This window comes from Triticum urartu, chromosome 5A (genome assembly GCF_056163025.1).
Source record: "Triticum urartu cultivar PI428250 chromosome 5A, HENAU_Tu73, whole genome shotgun sequence".
Lineage (NCBI taxonomy): Eukaryota > Viridiplantae > Streptophyta > Magnoliopsida > Poales > Poaceae > Triticum > Triticum urartu.
The window spans coordinates 382,289,711-382,305,105 of NC_141877.1; the positions used below are offsets into that span (position 1 = coordinate 382,289,711).

At 46.0% G+C, this 15,395-nt stretch overlaps 2 protein-coding genes across 2 annotated transcripts; one reads left to right on the forward strand and one right to left on the reverse strand.

Moving 5' to 3' along the window:
* Positions 1-442: 442 nt before the first annotated feature.
* NFS1 (nitrogen fixation S (NIFS)-like 1) lies at positions 443-4,458 on the forward strand. Its single transcript, XM_048673991.2, has 2 exons — positions 443-2,013; positions 4,165-4,458. The coding sequence occupies exon 1, from the start codon at positions 571-573 to the stop codon at positions 1,948-1,950; it is 1,380 nt and encodes a 459-aa protein (XP_048529948.1). The 5' UTR covers positions 443-570; the 3' UTR covers positions 1,951-2,013; positions 4,165-4,458.
* A 1,337-nt stretch (positions 4,459-5,795) lies between these two features.
* LOC125509110 (BTB/POZ and MATH domain-containing protein 1) lies at positions 5,796-7,433 on the reverse strand. Its single transcript, XM_048673992.2, has one exon. The coding sequence runs from the start codon at positions 7,117-7,119 to the stop codon at positions 6,052-6,054; it is 1,068 nt and encodes a 355-aa protein (XP_048529949.1). The 5' UTR covers positions 7,120-7,433; the 3' UTR covers positions 5,796-6,051.
* Positions 7,434-15,395: the final 7,962 nt, after the last annotated feature.

A 15,395-nucleotide genomic window follows, 5' to 3' on the forward strand; every position in this document is an offset into this window, starting at 1 on the left:
ATGAGGTCACCGTCAGGTACCTCATTTAGTTTAGTTTAGATTTAAATTTCATTATTTGGTTGTAAATACATCAAAATTTACAAACACAAGCATATCATCTTGAGATTTTATGAAGTTATTGTAGACGTCCCGTAGTTGACGAAAATGTGCGACACTGAGACTTATCCTGATGTGCCAAGGTCTTTCTAACCATTCAACTATAGACTGGTTCGTGTGTTTTTTCTGGTTTAAAAGGTTGATGCATAGTGAAGATGCCCTAGAGTTTTTTGATTTTCTTTGAGGCAAGATGCCCTGGATAGGGGGGTTTGCCCAGAACACGCCCACCGCAATGAAACCTGGGCCGAACCGGCAGCGAAGGGCTGCTCATCAGGATGTGATTCGTCGGCTCGTTGCGTGCCCAATTTCCCTAGCCCAGCCTCCACCGCCTATCCACCACCACGTCGACGCTCCCCCAACCCCAAGGCCGCAAACCCTCCCCGTCTCGTCTCCGCAGAGCCATTCTCCCCAAATCGCCCCTCCGCAGAAACGGGAGCAGCGCGGCGGCACCCCTGAACCCTACCTCTCCCCACCATGGCCCTCCCCCGCCGCCTCCTCCCCCTCTTCCTCCGCCGCGGCGGCCGCCTCCCCTCCTCCCCCGCCCCCACCCCCGCCCGCGCCCTCTCCACGGCCGCCCTGCCGGCCGACGCCCCCGCCGCGGAGGAGGATGCCGACGCCATCACCATCAAGGGCGTGCGCATCTCCGGCCGCCCGCTCTACCTGGACATGCAGGCGACCACGCCCGTCGACCCGCGGGTGCTCGACGCCATGCTCCCCTTCTACCTCTCCCGCTACGGCAACCCGCACTCCCGCACCCACCTCTACGGCTGGGAGTCGGACGCCGCCGTCGAGGAGGCCCGCGCGCGCGTCGCCAGGCTCATCGGCGCCGACCCCAGGGAGATCTTCTTCACCTCGGGCGCCACCGAGTGCAACAACATCGCCGTCAAGGGCGTCATGCACTTCTACCGCGACCGCCGCCGCCACGTCATCACCACCCAGACCGAGCACAAGTGCGTCCTCGACTCCTGCAGGTACCTCCAGCAGGAGGGGTTCGAGGTCACCTACCTCCCCGTTCGCCCCGACGGCCTCATTGACGTCGGGCAGCTCGCCGATGCCATCCGCCCCGACACCGGGCTCGTCTCCGTCATGGCCGTCAACAACGAGATCGGCGTTGTCCAGCCGCTCGAGGAGATTGGCCGCATCTGCCGCGAGAAGGGCGTGCCCTTCCACACAGACGCGGCGCAGGCTCTCGGGAAGATCCCAATTGATGTCAACCAGATGGGGATTGGACTCATGTCGCTGTCTGCTCACAAGATTTATGGGCCCAAGGGTGTCGGTGCGCTCTACCTGCGCCGCCGCCCTCGCATTCGCGTGGAGCCACAGATGAGTGGGGGTGGCCAGGAACGTGGCATCCGCAGTGGCACGGTGCCCACGCCAATTGTTGTTGGATTTGGTGCTGCCTGTGAAATTGCAGCCAAAGAGATGGACTACGACGAGAGGCGAGTTAGTGCTCTGCAGCAGCGTCTGCTTGATGGCATCCGTTCCAAGGTTGATGATGTTGTCATCAATGGTAGCATGGAGCACCGGTACGCGGGCAACCTGAACTTGTCATTTGCATATGTCGAGGGCGAGAGCTTGCTGATGGGGCTGAAGGAGGTGGCTGTGTCAAGTGGCAGCGCATGCACCAGTGCTAGTTTGGAGCCTTCCTATGTGCTCCGGGCGCTTGGTGTGGATGAGGACATGGCACACACCTCCATTCGATTTGGCATTGGCCGCTTCACCACCGAGGAAGAGGTCGACAGAGCAACTGAGCTCACTGTCCATCAGGTGCTTAAGCTCCGGGAGATGAGTCCACTCTATGAGATGGCTAAGGCAGGCATCGACATCAAGAGCATCCAGTGGTCGCAGCACTGAGACTCTTATCACAATGCTGTTCGCTGGACTGCTTTAGATGTGCTCGGATGGACACATACATAGGTATATGGCCTTTAGCTGTTCTTTTTATATCCTGTTTTTTTTATAAGGGAATATGTACTATACCTGCTAGTGGAAGTGTGTGACCTTGAACACTCGTTGAATCCGGTAGGCCACTGCTGGCCAAGTTTTGAGAATGTTACCGTGTGTGCAATGTTTTCTCAGTAATAAGCTACAATCATTTGTTTGTGGCAGTTTGTTTTCTATGCAAAGTTACTGCAGATTACTTTGAGAACCTGATTAATAGAACATAGTATGCAATGATGGTTAAATTGCAAGGTTAAGTGCAGCAGAACGTGAAATCTTTGGTTGTAGATCCTTTCATTGCCATATTATTTCTACATTGGGATGTTGCAAATTTTGTGCTGATAAAGAAATGGACAAGACAATGTCTTGCTTGAAGGATATCTCTAAATGACAAAAGTTATCTCCAATCTGAACATCTGAAATCAATATGTTGTTCACTTGATGACTTGATGTCTTAGTTTGTTTGCTTTGCAACAAGTCATTGTGAACTTCAAGGGCATGCTTACTTTGCAGACTGATTTTGTAGAGCACCGTACACCAAAATGACCTGATCATATGACAATATGACATTGTAACTGAACTGGATTTCGCCAATATAACTCAAATGTGACATGGTTTTCTGTGTTTTATAGATTTGTCTGTTTATTTGTCCCATTCATCCTTTGTTCTGTATGCTCTTTATGCTTCTGTCTGATTTTTGCATATCCATTTTAGTTCTTCGGTTTCCTTCTCAACTCTTTATTTATTTATTTCAAATTGAGTTTTAGATAGGTACTCCCTCCGTTCCAAAATAGATGACCCAACTTTGTACTAAGCTTTGTACTAAAGTTAGTACAAAGTTGAGTCATCTATTTTGGAACGGAGGGAGTAAGTTTATAACTACCAATATCATACTTACTCCCTCCGTCTGGGTTTATTAGGCCACATCTTATTTTGTGCTAAATTTTGACCTGCAAATTTAACTCACAAAATGTATACTATATGTCACAAAAATTATATTGCTGGGAAGCTCTTTCAAATACAAATCCAATGGTGTACTTTTTGTATCATACTAATATCAGTATGAATTCATCAATATACTAAAAATTATATTGCTGGAAAGCCTTACATTATGGGACGAAGGGAGTATATTTTATATATTTTTTGCAATATAGATGATCAAAATCTGACACAAAATACAAGGGGCCTAATAAACCCGGAAGGAGGTAGTACATTCTATGTTCCTTCCAGTCTGGTGTTTTGCTTCTCACATATTATTGCTATTCGCATCAATGAAACTAATCTTAATAATACTAAGAGCATGGCTTCATACTAATTTACCATATGAATTCATCTAGACAAATTCTGTGTGTATATGTTGTTCTCCTGTTCCTTGGGTTGTACTCCCTCCGTCCGGAAATACTCGTCATCAAAATGGATAGAAGGGGATGTATCTAGATGTATTTTAGTTCTAGATACATCTCTTTTTATCCATTTTGATGACAAGTATTTTCGGATGGAGGGAGTATACTTGTGTATTCTCCAATTTTAATCATACTCTTGGTTGTGTTCTTCACCAATGTTCTGGTGCATCCAGTATCCTTATCTCTTTCTGCATCAGCGTTTTCTCTACCTTTGGTACATTTTTGGTGCCGTTTTGTTGTAGAAAATTCTAGGCTTAGCAAGGTAGTACATAATTCTCATGTTCACATATTGTAACTGTTCTTTCAATGATCTACTCCCTCCGTTCCTAAATATAAGTCTTTGTAGAGATTCAACTAGATGGACTACATACGGAGCAAAATGAATGAATCTACACTTAAAATGCATCTATATACATCCGTATATGATTCATAGTGAAATCTTTACAAAGACTTATATTTAGGAACAGAGGGAGTACATCAAAATGGTATGTTCAGAGTATATAACCATGACTTGGCCAGTTGGTCTCGTAACTGGATCAGTGTTGCAGGTATTTCTGCAATACTAAGATCAGTTTTCAGTAGTTATGGTTGTATGGAAGGCATTCTTAAAAAGAAAACTCATGCTTCAGTAATTTCTACTGTTTAGTACTGGGAAGATCTACAGTTGCCATATACTCTGATTCTGTACAACTGTCTAATACAGTACATGGTTGAATTATTTCAGGCACGTTTGGTAGTTGAAGATAGTGTTGGCATCCTAATCATAATGATAGATCTGCGAAGATGATCGATGAGTATTATGTAAGGAGGCATGTTTGGCAGCACTCAAAACAATCTGGCGAGAGTTAGATTTGTTCTCTAGCTGGAATGTATCAAAACACGAAATAATGATATTTGCTGTTGTATCTTTTGAAGGACAGTTTGAACTAGTTACAGCGCTGTGTATGTATTATTGCTGCAGATATGGTTTTGGTATTCTCTCAGTTTGTTATGACAAGAGATATGTACTCTTTGGTTCTGATTTTTTGTTATTCTGGTAACATCTCAATAATCCGGTGGGGGCAACGTTCAACTTGTGTTGTGGGTGGCTTCGAGCTTGAGTTGCCATATCATTTGATCCGTTCCATTCCATTCACTGCATCTATTGTGAATACTAGTAGAAGCCAATAGTTTTCATCTATACTACTCGCATCCAAATGAAACTGTGTAGGCCTAATGAAGTAGTCGTGATTTCAGTTCAGAATAAGTAATGTACGTGGTCGGTGTCTGGAGTATTTAAGGAAAAAAACGAAGGGAATTTGGCAGATGTCCAGTCGAGAGGATCCTTTCTGAAATAGTTTCAGAAATACTGTATTTCAGTTGTGTGGAAATTTCAGAGTAAACCACCTACCCAGGCCACTTATGATGTTATTACTCTGTTTTATGGTCCGTATACAGCACATAGGAATTCTATAACATGAGTAATTTAGCGAATACCAAGCGGGGCTCGTCTGAAGTGCGCTCTAGGGCGCGCGGATTGCATCAGCGTTCACATATTTGGTATTTCTCTCTTTGGGACCTCTGTCTCACTGTTCGTTCCGCAGCTTCTGCTACCCATAGACAATCAGCGTTCATTCCTCTCCGCCGACGAAGATGTGCTGCAGTCCGAACATCAAGCTTGGCAGCAAGATTGTCGCACCTTTTGTCCTAACCAAGGACTGGATATGCTGGCAACTAAATGTCATTGCTCGGCTTGCTCTATACACTGTCAAGGCAGGCCAACCAGGGCATGTGATTTTCCTCAAAAGTAGTATTATTGAACATGTTCATAGAGAAGCTCATGAACTTGCAAGAATGGCCAGATGCCCTGTATTGCTTCAGGATGTAACTGTAGTTACAATCTAATAAAGAGGTCACTATGATTTAAAAACAAGGGCACATCTTTGAAATATCAGTCATTTCCAGTGGTAAGAGACACAAGAGAAGTGAGAATATTGGAGGAAGGACACTGGTATATGAACATGTGCTGTTTCTCCCAAGCACTCAATAGCTTGCTGCCAGTTGCATTAACAGCCAAACTAACTTCTATCAAAAAACTGGACAGCCAAACTTAACAGCTGCTGACTGTATAAATAAGAGAATTACAAGTTGCTCCATGCACTGGAATCATTGTAAACTGTTCCCACTTGCCCCCAACAATAGAGTAGTGCTAGGCGCCCGGTGGTTTTTTCACGACGACACTAGTTAACAACCACCATGTATCAAATTACTACTTGAAAAATGAGACACAGGGTCACAATGAGGTTGGACGTAAAAGGTCGTGTCCAGAGAAATTCCGCCAATAATACGACAAATGTAGCATAATTTTCATTTCAACTTGCCACTGTTGCTTAAACTAAAAGGCTAGATATAAACAGGCACAGAAGAACAGCATACAACTGGGATACAATTGTTGGCATGTCTTCTCTAGAAATCGAACGGTAACCTGAAGCCATGATAGCTACGTTAGGACTACTCTACTGCAAAATAGTACTAAGCACAAAGGATAGTCAACGAAGGGAATGCCAATATAACAGGCTTGGAATAACCAAACATTTCTGTATCACCATTCCATTATCATGCCTAATATACTCTAGTTTACTCTAGCTTTCTTGTGTGAACCAGGTTCGACGATGGTCGGTTTTCCATGCTCTATCTTGAACCTATTCCGCGCTTCCACCAAGAGAGTCGGAAAATTCTGCATCAAATGGAGGTACTCACTTGACGTCGCGACCATCTTGAAATTGTCACCATCAGTGAGGAAATCAAAGCACCTAGCTTTGAGTTTGGGGCAGACATGGGCCTCCGCAAGTTCCAACATTGAAACCACAGTGTCCGTCGTGATACCATTGCAACATAGTTTGTCCTCACAGATCTTCTTTAGCCCCTCCACCCCATACCTATCAGCGGCTACAAGCAGATGCTGGTACTGTGCCATGGGGGAAGAAATATCTGTCTTGCCAGCATCAGGAAGCGAACTATGATATATGTAATGGAGCATTGATCTGAAGGTCGAGGCCTCCATGTCATGAATAGTGATAGATGCCATCTTGCTCTCAGCCATCACACCATAGAGCTCAGCTCTGAAGACTGGCGATCGGGTAGCAAGCACGAGGCGATGTGCACTGAAGCTCTCCCCACCAACATCGAAGGAAACATCGGTGAGATCTTGTTTATCCCACATCATGGCAAGATCATGACCCAAACTCGGGAGCTCCTGCTTCAGCGATGAAGTTGGAGATGTCCAGTTGATGTCAACAGAGCACAACACCACAAAGTAGTTGTCGACCACACAGTTCGCCTTAACCTTATCTCTCCTTGCTATCAGATTGTAACATCCAATCAACCCAGGGATAGAGCCGCCTATGTTCGTCGGCGTTCCCGTCCCCATGGAAGGCGCTGGTGAGCCGGTCTTGTCAAGTAAAACCATGCGTGCAGACACCTTGGGATCGCCTTCCAGATCGGGGTTAGGCCGCACTGTGATAAGGACTAGGATTTCGGGGCTCGACTGTAGAAGCATGTAAACAGCTTCGCATTTGCACCCAGCAACGACGGTGCTCGCGTGTACATGACGATGATCCTCGGGCGACGAGAGTCTTACCCGGAAATGGAAGATGCGACTGTCTCTTGTTGGGAGTATTTCGCAATCTGATGGGGCCATGATGAACCCTCGAGGATTTGACCTCGATCGATTCTAATGGGGGAACCGGCAGCGATATGCAAATCCGGGAGGCAGCGGCGTCGGCGTCGGCGACTTTACATGGATCTTCGCAGGCTGCTGCCGGCGGGGATTGTGGGTGGCGGCAGGAAGGGAGATGGATCCTCTAACATCACAAGGGATGTCACATAGCTACAGTGTAATCTCAGTGCAAAATAAAGAAGGAATATCATGGGCACTGTAGCAAAGATACTGCGTGCAATTACTGTTCATAAAAAATAAAATCTGAAATTAATTTTATTATACCGTAATTTTGTTTGTATGTAATTTTTGTAAATGTATATAGTAGATTTGGAATTTGCAAATTAATTCAAGTCATTTTAGGCTTAATCATATGGATGTGAAGAAGGGATGTTAGGGTATTGTAGCTTCCCTAACATCCCTTCGTGATGTTAGAGGATCTCGTTCCGGCAGGAAGAGGGGTGCGATGGGGACCGGGGAGAGGAACTGAGAGTGGTGGAGTGCGGCTAGGGTTGGGAATGGTGGTATTCGAGCGTTGTGCGGGAGTGGCTGCGTGTTGAGCAGACCTGTCCATACGGGTCGGCCCGGCGCCGCATGGCCCGGCCGTAAAAGGGCCTGGCACGGGACGGGCTGTGTCGACCCTTTTATAAAAAGGGTAAGGCACATTCCATTCATGGGTTCATCACAAGCTTTCTTGAGGATCTAAGGCACATTAACGCACGAGAACCACAACGGACCGGTGTGAAAGCCCCAAGGCCAACCCAGTGGCAGGCTCCGGCCACGGGATGTGTGAAGATCAATGTAGATGCTGCGGCACCAAGGCATGCTAGGTTTGGGGCCGTGGGGGCGATTTACAGAAGCCCGGATGGAATATTTTTGGGAGCTTCAGCATTGGTTATGAGGCACATCGGGGATCCGGAGACGCTAGAAGCAATGGCGATCAGAGAAGGACTAGCACTTGCGGAGGACCTTTACCAAAGGCATATTCATGTTGCATCTGATTGCAAGAAGGTAGTCGACTCTCTGAAGAAGGAGGACGCTTCTCCATAGGTGCTATTGTGCATGAAATAATAAGCCACTCTTTAGAATTTGATATGTGTAAGGTTAGCCATGAATTTAGGAGCTCAAGTTATGAAGCTCACAACTTAGCGAAGAATGCTCTATCTCTCGGGGATGGACGTCGTGTGTGGCTAGGCCACCCCGGAGATCTTCCCTTCATCCCTGTAAACATTGTGACGAACTAATAAAAAGCTTCGTGAGTTGTCTCAAAAAAGGGGTAAAGATTCTAAAAAAAACTTCAAACCGCCCCTCCTAACAGAAATCAAACTTCGCTCTTTGGATTTTAATTGTAATTTTGTTTTTGAAAGTTGTTCTTCAAACGGTGAAGCTCATAGTTTAGCTAAGCATGCACTCTCTCGATGCGGGGCGTCACGTTTGGTTGGTTAACCCTTACAATCCGAATTGTATCCCACTCCATGTGGATTATGATCAATAAAGCTTAGCTATGCCCTAAAAAAAGTATCCTGCATCGATCCATGGACCAGTCTGGACGTCCGTTTTCCTGCAAACCAAAAGCAAGCTAGGGGGCTTGGCCGGAGTTCGGGCATCATCCACGTAGGACTCCGACACCCCTGGCCCACCAAAAAACCCACCCAAAATCCCGCGTCGCCATCCTTCCCTCTTTCTCTGCATCCGTTTTCTTTCCAATCGACGCTGACGCTCTACCATCCCGGTGTTGGGGAACGTAGTAATTTCAAAAAATTTCCTACGCACACGCAAGATCATGGTGATGCATAGCAACGAGAGGGGAGAGTATTGTCTACGTACCCTCATAGACCGAAAGCGGAAGCGTTATATCAACGCGGTTGATGTAGTCGTACGTCTTCGCGATCCGACCGATCCAAGCACCGAAACTACGGCACCTCCGAGTTTCAGCACACGTTCAGCTCGATGACGATCCCCGGACTCCGATCCAGCAAAGTGTCGGGGAAGAGTTCCGTCAGCACGACGGCGTGGTGACGATCTTGATGTTCAACTGTCGCAGGGCTTCGCCTAAGCACCACTACAATATTATCGAGGATTATGATGGAAGGGGGCACCGCACACGGCTAAGAAAACGATCACATGGATCAACTTGTGTGTCTATGGGGTGCCCCCTGCCCCCGTATATAAAGGAGTGGAGGAGGGGAGGGCCGGCCCTCTCTATGGCGCGCCCTAGGGGAGTCCTACTCCCACCGGGAGTAGGATTCCCCTTTTCCTAGTCCAACTAGGAGTCCTTCCATGTAGTAGGAGTAGGAGACAAGGAAGGGGAAGAGGGAAGAGAAGGAAGGAGGGGGCGCAGCCCCTCCCCTTAGTCCAATTCGGACTAGGCCTTGGGGGGCGCGCGGCCTGCCTCTCCCTCTCCCCTAAAGCCCAATAAGGCCCATATACTTCTTCCCCCGTATTCCCGTAACTCCCCGGTACTCCGAAAAATACCCGAACCACTCGGAACCTTTCCGATGTCCGAATATAGTCGTCCAATATATCGATCTTTACGTCTCGACCATTTCGAGACTCCTCGTCATGTCCCCGATTTCATCCGGGATTTCGAACTCCTTCGGTACATCAAAACTCATAAACTCATAATATAACTGTCATCGAAACCTTAAGCGTGCGGACCCTACGGGTTCGAGAACAATGTAGACATGACCGAGACACGTCTCCGGTCAATAACCAATAGCGGAACCTGGATGCTCATATTGGCTCCCACATATTCTACGAAGATCTTTATCAGTCAGACCGCATAACAACATACGTTGTTCCCTTTGTCATCGGTATGTTACTTGCCCGAGATTCGATCATCGGTATCTCAATACCTAGTTCAATCTTGTTACCGGCAAGTCTCTTTACTCGTTCCGTAATACATCATCTCGCAACTAACTCATTAGTTGCAATGCTTGCAAGGCTTATGTGATGTGCATTACCGAGAGGCCCAGAGATACCTCTCCGACAATCGGAGTGACAAATCCTAATCTCGAAATACGCCAACCCAACATGTACCTTTGGAGACACCTGTAGAGCTCCTTTATAATCACCCAGTTACGTTGTGACGTTTGGTAGCACACAAAGTGTTCCTCCGGTAAACGGGAGTTGCATAATCTCATAGTCATAGGAACATGTATAAGTCATGAAGAAAGCAATAGCAACATACTAAACGATCGAGTGCTAAGCTAATGGAATGGGTCAAGTCAATCACATCATTCTTCTAATGATGTGATCCCGTTAATCAAATAACAACTCTTTTGTTCATGGTTAGGAAACATAACCATCTTTGATTAATGAGCTAGTCAAGTAGAGGCATACTAGTGACACTCTGTTTGTCTATGTATTCACACATGTATTATGTTTCCGGTTAATACAATTCTAGCATGAATAATAAACATTTATCATGATATAAGAAAATAAATAATAACTTTATTATTGCCTCTAGGGCATATTTCCTTAAGTCTCCCACTTGCACTAGAGTCAATAATCTAGTTCACATCGCCATGTGATTCAACACTAATAGTTCACATCACCATGTGATTAACACCCATAGTTCACATCGTCATGTGACCTATACCCAAAGGGTTTACTAGAGTCAGTAATCTAGTTCACATCGTTTATGTGATTAACACCCAAAGAGTACTAAGGTGTGATCATGTTTTGCTTGTGAGATAATTTTAGTCAACGGGTCTGTCACATACAGATCCGTAAGTATTTTGCGAATTCTATGTCTACAATGCTCTGCACGGAGCTACTCTAGCTAATTGCTCCCACTTTCAATATGTATCTAGATCGAGACTTAGAGTCATCCAAATCTGTGTCAAAACTTGCATTGACGTAACTTTTTACGACGAACCTTTTGTCACCTCCATAATTGAGAAATATTTCCTTATTCCACTAAGGATAATTTTGACTGCTGTCCAATGATCTACTCTTAGATCACTATTGTACTCCCTTGCTTAACACAGTGTAGGGTTTACAATAGATCTGGTACACAGCATGGCATACTTTATAGAACCTATGGTTGAGGCATAGGGAATGACTTTCATTCTCTTTCTATCTTCTGTCATGGTCGGGCTTTGAGTCTTACTCAATTTCACACATTGTAACACAGCCAAGAACTCTTTCTTTGACTGTTCCATTTTTGAACTACTTCAAAATATTGTCAAGGTATGTACTCATTGAAAAACTTATCAAGCGTCTTGATCTATCTCTATAGATCTTGATGCTTAATATGTAAGCAGCTTCACCGAGGTCTTTCTTTGAAAAACTTCTTTCAAAACACTCCTTTATGCTTTGCAGAATAATTCTACATTATTTCTGATCAACAATATGTCATTCACATATACTTATCAGAAATGCTGTAGTGCTCCCACTCACTTTCTTGTAAATACAGGCTTCACCGCAAGTCTGTATAAAACTATATGCTTTGATCATCTCATCAAAGCGCATATTCCAACTCCGAGATGCTTTCACCAGTCCATAGATGGATCGTTGGAGCTTGCACATTTTGTTAGTGTTGGGTAACGTTGCAGAAAACAAAAAATTTCCTACGGTTTCACCAAGATCCATCTATGAGTTCATCTAGCAGCGAGTGATTGGATGCATCTACATACATTTGTAGATCGCGAGCGGAAGCGTTCGAAGAACGGGGTTGATGTAGTCGAACACGACGTGATTCAAATCACCGGAGATCCTAGCACTGAACGGACGGTACCTCCGCGTTCAACACACGTACGGAGCGGATGACGTCTCCTCCTTTCTTGATCCAGCAAGGGGGGAGGAGAGGTTGATGAAGATCCAGCAGCACGACGGCGTGGTGGTGGATGCAGGGCGTCACAGTAGCAGGGCTTTGCCGTGTACTACGAGGGAGAGATGTAACAGGGGAGAGGGAAGCATCAAAGGCTGAGGTATGAAGTCCTCCCTCTCCTCAACTATATATAGGAGGGCCAAGGGGGGTGGTGCGCCAGCCTAGGAGATCCAATCTCCTAGGTGCGGCAGCCAAGGGGAGGTTTCCCTCCCCCCCCAAGGCACCTAGAGGTGCCTTCCACCATTGGGACTCTTCCCTTAAGTGGAACCCTAGGCGCATGGGATTTTGGGGCTGGTGCCCTTGGCCCATCTAGGCCAAGGCGCACCCCCTACAGCCCATGTGGCCCCCCGGGACAGGTGGCCCCACCCGGTGGGCCCCCAGGACCCCTCCGGTGGTCCCGATACAATACCGATAACCCCGAAACTTGTCCCGATGGCCGAAACAGCACTTCCTATATATAATTCTTTACCTCCGGAACATTCCGGAACTCCTCGTGACGTCCGGGATCTCATCCGGGACTCCGAACAACATTCGGGTTACTGCATACACATATCTTCACAACCCTAGCGTCACCGAACCTTAAGTGTGTAGACCCTACGGGTTCGGGAGACATGCAGACATGACCGGGACGACTCTCCGGTCAATAACCAACAGCGGGATCTGGATACCCATGTTGGCTCCCACATGCTCCACGATGATCTCATCGGATGAACCACGATGTCAAGGATTAAACAACCCCGTATACAATTCCCTTTGTCAATCGGTATGTTACTTGCCCGAGACTCGATCGTCGGTATCCCAATACCTTGTTCAGTCTCGTTACCAGCAAGTCACTTTACTCGTACCGTAATGCATGATCCCGTGATCAACTACTTGGTCACCTTGAGCTCATAATGATGATGCATTACCGAGTGGGCCCAGTGATACCTCTCCGTTATATGGAGTGACAAATCCCAGTCTCGATCCGTGTCAACCCAATAGACACTTTCGGAAATACCTGTAGTGCACCTTTATAGTCACCCAGTTACGTTGTGACGTTTGATACACCCAAAGCACTCTTACGGTATCCGGGAGTTACACGATCTCATGGTCAAAGGAAAAGATACTTGACATTGGAAAAGCTCTAGCAAACGAACTACACGATCTTGTGCTATGCTTAGGATTAGGTCTTGTCCATCACATCATTCTCCTAATGATATGATCCCGTTATCAATGACATCCAATGTCCATAGCCTGGAAACCATGACTATCTGTTGATCAACGAGCTAGTCAACTAGAGGCTTACTAGGGACATATTATGGTCTATGTATTCACACGTGTATTACGATTTCCGGATAATACAGTTATAGCATGAATAAAGACAATTATCATGAACAAAGAAATATAATAATAATACTTTTATTATTGCCTCTAGGGCATATTTCCAACAGTCTCCCACTTGCACTAGAGTCAATAATCTAGTTACATTGTGATGAATCGAACACCCATGGAATTCTGGTGTTGATCATGTTTTGCCCTAGGGAGAGGTTTAGTCAATGGATCTGCTATATTTAGGTCCGTATGTACTTTACAAATCTCTATGTCTCCATCTTGAACATTTTCACGAATGGAGTTGAAGCGACGCTTGATGTGCCTTGTCTTCTTGTGAAACCTGGGCTCCTTGGCAAGTGCAATAGCCCCAGTGTTGTCACAAAAGAGTTTGATTGGCCCCGACGCATTGGGTATGACTCCTAGGTCGGTGATGAACTCCTTCACTCATATTGCTTCATGTGCTGCCTCCGAGGCTGCCATGTACTCCGCTTCACATGTAGATCCCGCCACGACGCTCTGCTTGCAGCTGCACCAGCTCACTGCTCCACCATTCAACATATACACGTATTCGGTTTGTGACTTAGAGTCATCCAGATCTGTGTCGAAGCTAGCGTCGACGTAACCCTTTACGACGAGCTCTTCGTCACCTCCATAAACGAGAAACATTTCCTTAGTCCTTTTCAGGTACTTCAGGATATTCTTGACCGCTGTCCAGTGTTCCTTGCCAGGATTACTTTGGTACCTTCCTACCAAACTTACGGCAAGGTTTACATCAGGTCTGGTACACAGCATGGCATACATAATAGAACCTATGGCTGAGGCATAGGGGATGACACTCATCTCTTCTATATCTTCTGCCGTGGTCGGGCATTGAGCCGAGCTCAATTTCATACCTTGCAAAACAGGCAAGAACCCTTTCTTGGACTGATCCATTTTGAACTTCTTCAAAATCTTATCAAGGTACGTGCTTTGTGAAAGACCTATGAGGCGTCTCGATCTATCCCTATAGATCTTGATGCCTAATATATAAGCAGCTTCTCCAAGGTCCTTCATTGAAAAACTCTTATTCAAGTAGGCCTTGATGCTGTCCAAGAGTTCTATATCATTTCCCATCAAAAGTATGTCATCTACATATAGTATGAGGAATGCTACAGAGCTCCCACTCACTTTCTTGTAAACGCAGGCTTCTCCATAAGTCTGCTTAAACCCAAACGCTTTGATCATCTCATCAAAGCGAATGTTCCAACTCCGAGATGCTTGCACCAGCCCATAAATCGAGCGTTGGAGCTTGCACACCTTGTCAGCATTCTTAGGATCGACAAAACCTTCCGGCTGCATCATATACAATTCTTCCTTAAGGAAACCATTAAGGAATGCCATTTTGACGTCCATTTGCCATATTTCATAATCGTAGAATGCGGCAATTGCTAACATGATTCGGACGGACTTTAGCTTCGCTACCGGTGAGAAAGTCTCATCGTAGTCAACCCCTTGAACTTGTCGATAACCCTTAGCGACAAGCCGAGCTTTATAGATGGTCACATTACCATCCGCGTCTGTCTTCTTCTTAAAGATCCATTTATTTTCTATGGCTCGCCGTTCAACGGGCAAGTCAGTCAAAGTCCATACTTCGTTTTCATACATGGATCCTATCTCGGATTTCATGGCTTCTAGCCATTTGTCGAAATCCGGTCCCGCCATCGCTTCTTCATAGTTCGAAGGTTCACCGTTGTCTAACAACATGATTTCCAAGACAGGGTTGCCGTACCACTCTGGTGCGGAACGTGTTCTTGTGGACCTTCGAATTTCAGTAGGAGCTTGATCAGAAGTATCTTGATCATCATGAATAACTTCCTCTCTAGTCGGTGCAGGCACCTCAGGAACATTTTCTTGAGTTGCGCCATTTACCGGTTCAAGAGGCAATACTTCATCAAGTTCTACTTTCCTCCCACTTACTTCTTTCGAGAGAAACTCTTTCTCTAGAAAGGATCCATTCCTGGCAATAAAGGTCTTGCCTTCGGATCTGAGGTAGAAGGTATACCCAGCAGTTTCTTTAGGGTATCCTATGAAGACGCATTTTTCCGACTTGGGTTCGAGCTTTTCAGGTTGAAGT

What these genes read in the sequence shown, in the direction of transcription:
- LOC125509110 (XM_048673992.2), bottom strand. Translation starts at nt 7,119, where the DNA reads ATGGCCCCATCAGATTGCGAAATACTCCCAACAAGAGACAGTCGCATC.
- NFS1 (XM_048673991.2), top strand. Translation starts at nt 571, where the DNA reads ATGGCCCTCCCCCGCCGCCTCCTCCCCCTCTTCCTCCGCCGCGGCGGC.